The sequence below is a fragment of the Schistocerca americana genome, chromosome 3 (assembly GCF_021461395.2).
Source record: "Schistocerca americana isolate TAMUIC-IGC-003095 chromosome 3, iqSchAmer2.1, whole genome shotgun sequence".
Taxonomy (NCBI): domain Eukaryota; kingdom Metazoa; phylum Arthropoda; class Insecta; order Orthoptera; family Acrididae; genus Schistocerca; species Schistocerca americana.
The window spans coordinates 493,987,934-493,998,482 of record NC_060121.1 but is presented as its reverse complement, the minus strand read 5'-3'; the positions used below and the strand labels follow the sequence as shown (position 1 = coordinate 493,998,482).

Here is a 10,549-nt window from a genome sequence, read left to right as displayed (position 1 = left end):
GAAAGTCTGTTGTGAGATAATGACTTGGCCGTAAAAATTACTGTGTGTGTATGTCCATTCGATCACCCCCCCCCCCTCCCCCCCCCCACACACACACATACACACCAGCAAGTATCAGACTGAATTGTTTGCTTGTAACACCATAAATGAGATTACTAGCTTAACTTTTGGTTGATGCTAATATTATCTTTGACCAGAATTGTTGATTGGGAACTACGGAAAATGGTAAATAAAATATCAAACACAAAATATTACTGATATATCTTAAAAAATTACAATTTTATTTTGTTGATTAAGTACATACCAGTTATTATCGTGACAATATATTTTCATCTTATTATTTTTTGTAAAAAAAGAAAAAAAAAAAAAAAGAAGAGAGTATAATCAAATGTCACTGAACCTGCAGTTGCATAAAAACAGAAACAACATGTTTTTCGGAAATGAAAACACAGGAATTCCATGAACATAAAGTCTGTACTGTAAAATTTAAATTTTACACAGTCATAAATGTAAAAACTGCAAATTTCTTGCTGTACAAATTATCACAGCTAATAAAACAAAAATGGTAACATTGGTGGTATGAAACTATGCTGGTGTGCCAACTTTTGAAATGAATGTAGACACATTGCAAAAGTATATAAATAAGAATTATTTATACAAAGTAAGTAGAATTGCAACTGAAAGATAGAGTTCTGTACATCAGTCAATATTCTTGAATTTCTTAGTGTTCAAATTGCTACTGATTTGAAAGACTAAACATTCAATACACTGAGTTTTTATAACTACTGTAACTGTAATCTCGGTTTTTCTAGGAATTCTTTCCATACATCCAGTCCAATTCTGTTCACCTTGCACTCGAGTCTGCAGAATCTACAGTCTTTTATTACTATATGTATACTATGTACAATACAAACTCTTGCACTGTCTTACTCATAACCTTTTTACATTTGTCATGTCCTCTAATATACAGTTTAAGTACACAATGTGTGAGTTTTCACCCTGGTTTTAATAGGAATCTGAGGGATAAAAACTCATTCAAACCTAGTTGTTAATCATCTGTATGTGCCTTTTTCAGAATGAGAGGATTCACATCCTTCAACAGTTGACCGACGCTTCTTCACTGTCACTTCTGGAAACAAAGGAACAAACTGTAAAGAAGCATATCCAAATGCAAAATATATACTCAGGTATAGTGGAACAAATATTTTCACAAAATATGATTAAAGTTACAAATGAAAAGTAAAATATATAAATAATACTTTTGGTAGATAAAATATACTTACTTAAACTTCGCCATTACTAGAACAGCTGGCATGAAATTTACAGAAAAAAGTAATTAAAGAATATTAATCTTGAGCTCTCACAACAAGGAATTCCTCCACAAGGCAAAGAAGTAGTGCGTTGGGGCACACATATGAAAAGGAAAAAGTTGTGTACATCCGTGGAGAAACACTCAAAGTATCAGGGGGGAAAAATCACTGCTAAATCTCTAAATATTTTTCTTGAGCTTTTCACACAGGAAATTCTAGTTGTGAAAGCTGAAGATTCATTTCTGTTGATCCCTTACTTGCTCATAAAGTTTCCTAAGAGGTAAGTAGGTGCTTTTCATATTTTCTGTATGCATTCTGCAAGTTCTCTTCTCAAATTACTCAATATAGATGCAATTTACTACGTAGCACAGACAGGTGGAGGAATTCAAGAACAAGGTGTATTGTATGTATTAACCTCTGTACAGTAGTATATGTTACTTAAAATTTGACAGCATTTGTGTCAATCCAGGCCAAACAGTCAATTAGCTCACTAAATATACAAAATGACCTTATTTTGCAATGAACTTTCATAGGTATATTTTTCAACAGTAAAAATGGAGCAACTCAATAGATTTGTCCAATTATTCAGTTTTGGAAAATCAAAACTACGTAGAACTGGCATACAGGCTAATGAGAATGTTACCATTGTTATCTCACCTTCAGGTAGTGGTGGGGACTGTTGTTTTGATTTGGCACGCCTTGAAGTTACATTGAAAAGTGGCCTTGGTTTATACAATTCATCACTGCTGTACCGTTGGCCACGATAAGTTGTTGTGGCACTCCTAAATAGAAAGCAAGAATGAAAGCTTATAGAAAAATTGTATACGTGGTCTCTCTGTACATTTCACAGATATGTAAAGCTTAATGCTGCTAGTCAAACTGAAATCTACCTCAGTGTTCTTTTGCTTTCAGACTCCTCTTGGTTCAAATTCACAGTATCCACATCACCGTCTCCTATGTTTCCTGCTTCTGTAATGTCAAAAAACAAACTTTTGTAAAAGAGCAATTATTATAAATGTTTGAAAAATATCAGCTACAGATATGTGATAGGATACTGAAACTAACCTCTGTTGTCCACTATTTTTTTGTTCTGTTCTCCAGATGATGCTGATACATCACTCTCGGGACTCAGTGGCATGACAAAATCAGGTGTAGATGTCCGACTGTTACTGTTGTCCACTACTACACCTTTTCCAGGAGCAGGTCTGCCAAGTCCAGGTCGTCTACTGCGACCTAACAAGTTGCGTCTTGGTTCTGACGCAGGTTTAGGCAGGTTTTCTGTTATGCCAATAACTTTTTCTGGTGAAATCTGTTTCTGCATACCACTCTCTAGCATCAAGTCTCTCAGAGAATGGAAAATTAAATCAGCAGATAGTGGTACTTTCTCATCATCTGAACTGCTTTTGTCAATGTTGTTGTCTACATTAGACTTTTCATCTCCAACATATTCATCCTCATCAGAGTCTGCAATTACATAACGATTATCTGGACCGTTGCTGGGAGTGCAGTTCACAGCATGTGAGTTATCAGGCTCAGAATTGAGATGTGGAGTCTCACGTACTTCAGGTGCTGAAACTCGTTCGAGAGCACTTTCTGATGGTGCAGATGGTATTTTATCAACACATGCTTCTGCCTTTTGTTCCGTATTTATTTGCTTGTATATGTTCCCAGTAGATTTTGTTTTACCACTACCACCACCATTTCTTTTAAAATGCCTTTTGTGAGAATGTACTGCATTATTGTCACTACTATCTATATCTGTGGTAGCCATAGGAACCCACTCCAGAACATAGCCTTTGGGTAGTTTCTTGCTTGTTGCACTAGCATCAAACTTGGCATGATTAAGTTCAGAGGAACTCTGGCTGTTATCTACAATGTTCTTGTTTGTTTCATAATAAGCTGTGCCTGAACTGTCAATTGCTGTTCTTGATTTTTTAGGAATTCCACCTGGTACATCCTTTCCAGTATTTGTTTTAGATTTAGACAATGTAGGAATGTCATTTGTTTCACCAGTGATGTCTTCAGATCTCAATGTTTTAGCAGCACTATTTGCTTCTGTTACAGAAACAGTAAGGTCACTATCAAACCCAAAATGCTGACGCACATATTTGTCAACTATTTCCTTAACAACTTTACACTTCAAATGTGAAAGTGAGTGAGAGGTTGATGTTTCTTCATTATCACTGTCACTACAATCTGTGAAACAAATAGGATTTGAATAAAGGTTTTCTTCATAAGTTCTTATATAAGCTGCAAGATTTTCTGTCTGTTGTGCTGACGCTTGTTCAAAATGTGTGAGATCACCATCTACATCACTGTTATCATGGTCATCACTGTCTTCATTAGGAGAATCTTCTTCTTCAGGCTTGAAAACACTACTTGGAACTGTCTCATTGTCTGTATGCATATGAGTATTTTGCTTCACATTCTGCAGTACGGTTTCTTTTGCTGGCAGTGGTATACCTTCCTGAGACACCAATTTATCTTCATCATTTGTCAATGCATCTTCACACTCTGAAACCTGGAAACCCACTGGATCAGAGGACTGCAATTCTCCTTCTTTAACACCAGCTGTGCCTAAGATTTCAGTATCATTCTGCTGTTTCCCCCTCCGATCCTTTATTTCACTGTGCTTACCATTGTGATATCTGTTTCGATTTTCTATCTTGGCCATTGATTTTCGTAGCTGCATTATTTTCTTGATCTCAAAAATGTTTGCAGCAATTTTTGGTTTTTTTAACTTCAGTACCAATTTTCCAGAGTCATTGCTACATGAATACTCATCTAACTCCTCTTCGCTCTCAGAATGCTGATGGAGAGGTCGTTTTTTTAATGGAAGTAAGGAAGATGGAGATGACTCTGGTGATTTTGAAGGGGAGTCATCTTCATTGCACTCTTCAGATTTTGCATTTGTATCTTGTGATTCAGTGACACCACCTTCTGTTTTTCCAGTGCCACTATGCCTACTGCTTTTCTTCTCTTGTTTTTGTGAAGACTGAGATTCTGTACTCTTTCCCTGGGACTTATCACATGAAGTACCATTGCTGTCTCTATCAGTCGACCTACGGTCTTCTGAATTTTTGTCTCTGTGAACAAAATGATCATCCGGTGCACTTTTGCTCTTGTTTTCCTTCTTTTTCTCTTTATCTTTATTTTCATTTTTTTGTGATTTGTTTTCGCCTTTCTTATCAGATTTTCTGCTGCTACTGCTACTACTGCTTTCCCTGCTCTTATCATGACCTTTCCTATCTTTTTCATTCTTTTCATGAATTCTTTGTTTGTCTTTATGTGATTTTTCTGCACTTTCGCCAGACTCAGTTTTAGATTGATCTCTCATCTTTTCTTTTTGGTCTTCTTTGTTAGTTATTTCTTTTTCTGGTTTGTCATCATTAGATTTTCTAGGCTTCCCATCAGAGACATGCTTAGTTTTATCACTTTTATATTTATCTTTACTTCGTTTGCTATCTGATTTATGTTTTTCTTTCTGTTCTGCGTCCTGATGAGTCAGTTTTGAGGATGAGTTTTCATTTCTTGCCTTCTCCTTTTCACTCTTGGATTTTTCATCTATTTTAGTTTTGTATTTGTCGCTTTTTTCTTCCTGCTTCCCTTTATCTTTCTCTGATGTTTTGCTAGACTTATCCTCTCTAGACTTCTCTCTCCTTGAGCTATCTTTACCTGCTTCCTTTCGATCTTTATACGTGTTTCTGTCATTTTTCTCATCATGGCGAGAGTGATCCCTTATCTTTTCTTTCTCTGATTTAGAGTCATGTCTTGAACGTTCTCTGTCACTTCTTTCCTCATGTTTGTGTTTATCTTTACTTATTTCTTTGTCATCTCTTTTACTCCGTTCTTTTCTCTCATTTTGCTTGTTTCTTTCTCTGCTGTCATCACGCTTGGAGTGATCCTTAGTTCCTTCTTTTGACTTTCTGTCATCATGTTTCATATGTTCCTTGCTACTATCTTTTGGAAGTTTGTCATGTCGGCTTCGATCTTTGGTAATTTCCTTTTCAGATCTTGAACGTTCTTTGGTCCCATCCTTTGTGTGTCTGTCACTCTGAGAATTATCTTTGCAGTGTTCTTTCTTTCCCTGTTCTCTATGTGGTTCTTTAATATTTTCTTTTCTTGAAGAAACTTCTTCAAGACTGCTACTTCTATCGTGTGACATATCTGTTTCACTTTTAGTCTCAGCTTCACATTTAAGTTGTTTTGTATTGTGTCCTTCTTTAATAAACTGTTTATTATCTTTTGTTTCATCCCCGGGTGGGATACCCATGGAGGTAATACTTTTAGCTTCCCCTTCATGTTCTTTGAATTTTCCAATTAGTAGCTGAGAGTCATTTGTGTTAAATGATTCTTGGATACTATCATAATGATGGATACCTTGAAGGGACTGGCTGTCTTTTGTGTCAGTGTCTGTCTCAAATTGTGTGTCACTTTTGATGTCAATGTGGTCCATTTTACTGTACCCATCAAGTGAATTATCTTTTAGCAAAAATGTTTCTGTATCTTCATTCTTAAAGTTAACACTTGTACTGTTTGCAGGAACTATGTTTTTTTGTTTGATATCAGATAGTGTTGGAGTGATAGGATTTCCTTCACTACAATATATTTCATTAACATTATCTTCGCCAAAATTATCAGTATGTTTTTCCACCATACTGCTCTGTTCAGAAACCTCAAGAGAGTCATAATTACTGTTCAGATTATCATCCCAACTGTAATCATTTCCAGATTTATTTGTAAGATTATCCTGATTTTCAATTTTATTGTCTTTAAAAATAGAAGAAAAAATTGCCATTTTACATTTAGGTTTTGCAGCTGAGACCTCTGCTTCACTTACATTGCATGATTCCATTCCTGCATAAAGCTGTGATTGGGAGTCATTTTCATCAATACTGTTTTTTGGTGTCTCTTCTGTCTGAATGCTAGCTGAATCAGCAAAATCAAATTCACACTTTTGTAATTTATTAACAATGCTTTCTGTGTTGCTTTGTGAGTGTTTGTTCCTGAGCACTTCTTCATTTATCTGCACATCTTTACTTTTATCCTGATGTTCTTCTGTCACATGAGGTGAATGGCTAAAAACATGTTGTTGTGAAAACGAAGCAATTCCTTCAAATTTTTGTTTCAAAGAATCTTCTGAAATTTGGGAAAAAGCCCCCTCTTTGTTGTCATTAGCAAGTATTTTCGAAGACTCCTTCTGCTCATCTGAAAACTCCATAGATAATCTGCTGTTAGATGATACTTTGGACAGTTGGCTATCCTGGCTTACTACATCTGACACTGGACATTTTGGAACAGACACGTCTTTTTTACTGTCAGAAAATGAAATGTCGGAAATCTGACTGTCTTCGCTACTGAGACCTGATATATCAGACAAATTGCTGTCATTTGAATCATGGTTTGAATGTATTCTTTCTATTGGTTCAAATGGTGGAGATGATTCTTCTTCTTCAGTAACTTTACTCTTATCTAGTCCATCATCATTATTATCCAATTCTTCATCTTCTTCTTCTTCATCATCATTATCATTATCTTCATTATCAACATCATCGTCATCATCTTTGAAGGTATCACTTTCTGGAGAAATGGGATCCAGATCTTTTGGAAGCATCTCACTAAGAACCTGAAGGGGCTCAGGTTTCTTTTCAGGAGGCTGCTGTATTGGTGGAGGGCACATGGTAACTGCAACAAGAATTTTTAGTAATATATCTCAGGAGCAAAACTGTATTGCATCAAATACAAAATAATATTGTGTGCGTTAGTCATTGCGAGAAAATGTTACAAACAGCAGAAAACATTTTCTAAAATTACTTTCATGGAACGAATGTTACCTCATATCTACAAGTTGTATTAACATACACTCATAGAACATAGGAAGAAAGCAACATTAGATACTGTTTATTAAACTTTTGCTATTTTTTATTTTCCCCTGCTATTGACTATTTGATCAAAATTATACTTTCAGGGAAACAATGCTGTTTATGCAATTTGCAGCTTCCAAAAATTTATCTCTATATGAAATAAAATAATTAATCTTGGGTATAGAAGTATAAAACATGTCACAGTGGTATACAAGTACTAACATGTGCAAAAAAGCTAAGTAAATAGCTGATTTTATCTAGAAAAATCACAAATAAACACTGGCAATGATAGACATGACACATGTAATGGATTTTCTGAACTTCCACCTGCAGCACAAATCTTAAGACCTTTCTTTTTTAGCAGATATATCTGAATAAACTTCAGGCTTATTTTCTCTTAAGCACTGTGCGTTTAGGAATTACTTCCTTTCTGATGTAATAACATATACTTGACTAAATAACCATCTCCATCTTATTTTCTATGCCTGAATTTCACTCAGATTTATTAAGTCTCAGGTATAACTATTAAAAACACTGTGATTGTGTGTCATTCTGACACACTTCCTATTCTATACAAAGCCTCACTACCTATCTTAAAATTTCTTTCTAAACTACTTAATATATTAGATTCAATAATTCGTGTAGTACTCATGTTTTGACAGCTGCATTCACCATCATTGTAACTGCTGATGAAAAAGAAGCACTAAACACTATTTCATTTACTCTACATCTACCTCCTCTCCCTCACTCTCTCCGCTCCTTAAATGTTTGTTCACCCGAAACATCTATATCTAAGTCTGTCAGTTCATCATGAGACTTGTTAGAGCAGATGTGCCTGACACTGTACTCAGTAAAAGCTTCTTTCTGTTCTTGTGTGTGTGTGTGTGTGTGTGTGTGTGTGTGTTTTGTTTAGCATATCAGTTAGTAAATGAAATTGCAACCATGTACTTTATACCACCAATTGTTAAATTCAGTTGTTTTAGTAGCAATATTGAGTTGGAGAGGAATTTAGCAGCCAGTAAAGGCAACAGGTGATTTTTGCCTTTTTGTATTATTTTATATTTCAAAACTGTACCCAACAAAGCATCTACTGCAGTAACCAGTATTGATACAGAACCAGGATCCCATCATATGAAAGATACACTTCGCTGTATCCATGTAGGAGATTTGCTAGTTCCATTTACCGTTTGTCAAGTCTTTCGAAATGTGCTTCTCTTTGTTTCCTTTTTCTTATAAGTGGACAATGAAGAAATGTAATGAGGTTATATAAACTGAAGGGTCTCTGTGTCACAGTATTTCCATTATTACACAACCTCTGTCCAGGAAGTTTGGTGAATGGTGTCATACAGCTCACGTGTGCCACTGCCAAACCCTGTACTGGACAGGTTAAGACATTTCTGAAAATGTTCGCAATGGCACTGTGCATGTGTTTTTGTGTAAGCAGCACAATGTACAGTGAAGGTGAAGTGCAAGCAGTTGAAATGGAAAATGGATTAGCGAACAAATATGCTGTACTGTCTGAGACTTGGAAAATTAGCAAACAAGGAAAATTAGACAACAGTTTACAAAGGACATGCTATCACCTTCAAGTATGTTTATGAGTGGTTTAAATGCTTCCAAGAAGAGTGAGACACCCTGGAAGGCGCCCCCTGAACTGGCTGGCATGCAACTTCCCACACACTCTGAAAAACATACAGAAAGCGAAAGAACTTTTGTTCCAGGATAGTCATGTGACAGTATGAATGATAGTATGGGAAGAGGGAATCAGTCATGAGACAGCTCACTTCATAGCCACCAGGATTTGGTTAAATGCAAGCTTTCTGTTACCTCATTCCCCACTTTGACACTGGAACAAACACCACTTTGACTTAATGCCTCTGGAGACCTCATCAGCCTGGCAGATTGAGACCCAAACCACCGTCACAAGCAACACCTTGAAGGCAAGTGTCATAGTAAGTCCTGACAGGTCCTGGGTCACCAAAAAACAAGAAGGAGCAGAGTCATTGAAAAACCAGAAGGTGCATAGTGAGAGGTTCTGCTCAAGGTGTTCTTCGGGTCTGAGGGTCCCACTCATAAAGAATTCCTCTCTGAGGGCACCATGATAAATACCATTTCCTATTTGGAAATACTGAACTGTCTGCTGTAACAGATGAAGTGGGTACACCCCCGTATGCCAAAGAAGGCAACTGGATGGACATTGCTCCACGGAATTGTCTGGCCACACACTGCCTTTCCAGAACAGCAGTTCCTGGGGGAGTTGTGTCACTTAATCAGCCACCCTACTCCACAGACTTGTCTCCCTTGGACTTTTTGGAGATCTGATGTAATGTTACAACTCAAGTGCAACATAATGTTACAACCCAACTGAATGCTATTCCTAAAGATGACTGTGTCAGGAGTTTCCACTATGTGTACAGCTGTTCCCAGAAATCCATTACCATCAACGTGAACTTTGAAGGACCAACTGCTGTTTCAGGTAAGCCAAAAATCCATTTGCAATTGAAACACATTCATCAAACTATCCTGGACAGATGTTGAATTTTGCTTTCCTTTACTTGGAGGCTAATATTTACAAAATTCTTGATAATGAACCACAGCATTATACAGTGATGTGTAGTGTAAAAGCCTCCCAGCACGATGTTAACCAAGAAGTGGAATAGTACATGACAGTACACTACATAGGAGCTCTACAGATCCAACTATGATTACATTTTCAGAACTAGCCCATAAAACGGTAACATTCGTACCTATATAAAACAGTAATTCTACAAAGAATAACTAGTTACTTACCTGGAAAACCATTAAGAATATTTACCAGCCTCTTACTAAGACTGGCAGGTTCATATCTACTACACATCTTTTTGAACACACATCACTTAGCAAGTGAGGAAAATGTGCTATCTGGAGGGAATGTTTAAGTGAAGTCTACATTCAGATGTAAAAGAAACTTTCTTTGTGAAAGAGCTTTAAGATGAGTTATTCATGCAATGTTGACAAATTTAAGGACAAAATTATGCCAGAAATTATTTAACATTAACTTTGGAAGGTAACCTAATAAGTTTTTTTTTCTGGAAATATGTACAGGTGTCCACATTTATTTATCTATTAACTGTGGGATATGACACAAGAATGAGAAATAATATTTAAAGAGTTAAGGATACCAGATACAGAAAATGACAAACAAACCTTTATTATGAGAAAAACAGAACTATGATTGTTAAATATAGGCAGCAAATGGCAACTTCATGACTTCAACTTTTGAAGTTGTATTTTAACTTATCCTGCAGCTAAACGAATATGTCTTGACACTGCTAGGAAGAATTGTACAGTTTCAAACAAACAAAAATTACAATCAAGAAAAAGTACACATATGGT

The 10,549-nt window shown here is 36.1% G+C and overlaps 1 protein-coding gene across 2 annotated transcripts in view; it reads right to left on the bottom strand.

Annotated features, from left to right (window-relative positions):
• Nucleotides 1-382: 382 nt before the first annotated feature.
• The window catches only part of LOC124605121 (biorientation of chromosomes in cell division protein 1-like 1), a 90,547-nt gene continuing 80,380 nt past the window's right edge, over nt 383-10,549 (bottom strand). For both annotated transcript variants that reach the window (XM_047136597.1, XM_047136596.1), the window contains exons 4-7: nt 2,376-6,995; nt 2,201-2,279; nt 1,968-2,092; nt 383-1,129 (exon numbers count right to left, since the gene is read on the bottom strand). In XM_047136597.1, the coding sequence (XP_046992553.1) occupies nt 1,053-1,129; nt 1,968-2,092; nt 2,201-2,279; nt 2,376-6,995 (4,901 nt within the window). In that variant the 3' untranslated portion in view covers nt 383-1,052. The remainder of the gene's footprint in view (nt 1,130-1,967; nt 2,093-2,200; nt 2,280-2,375; nt 6,996-10,549) is intronic.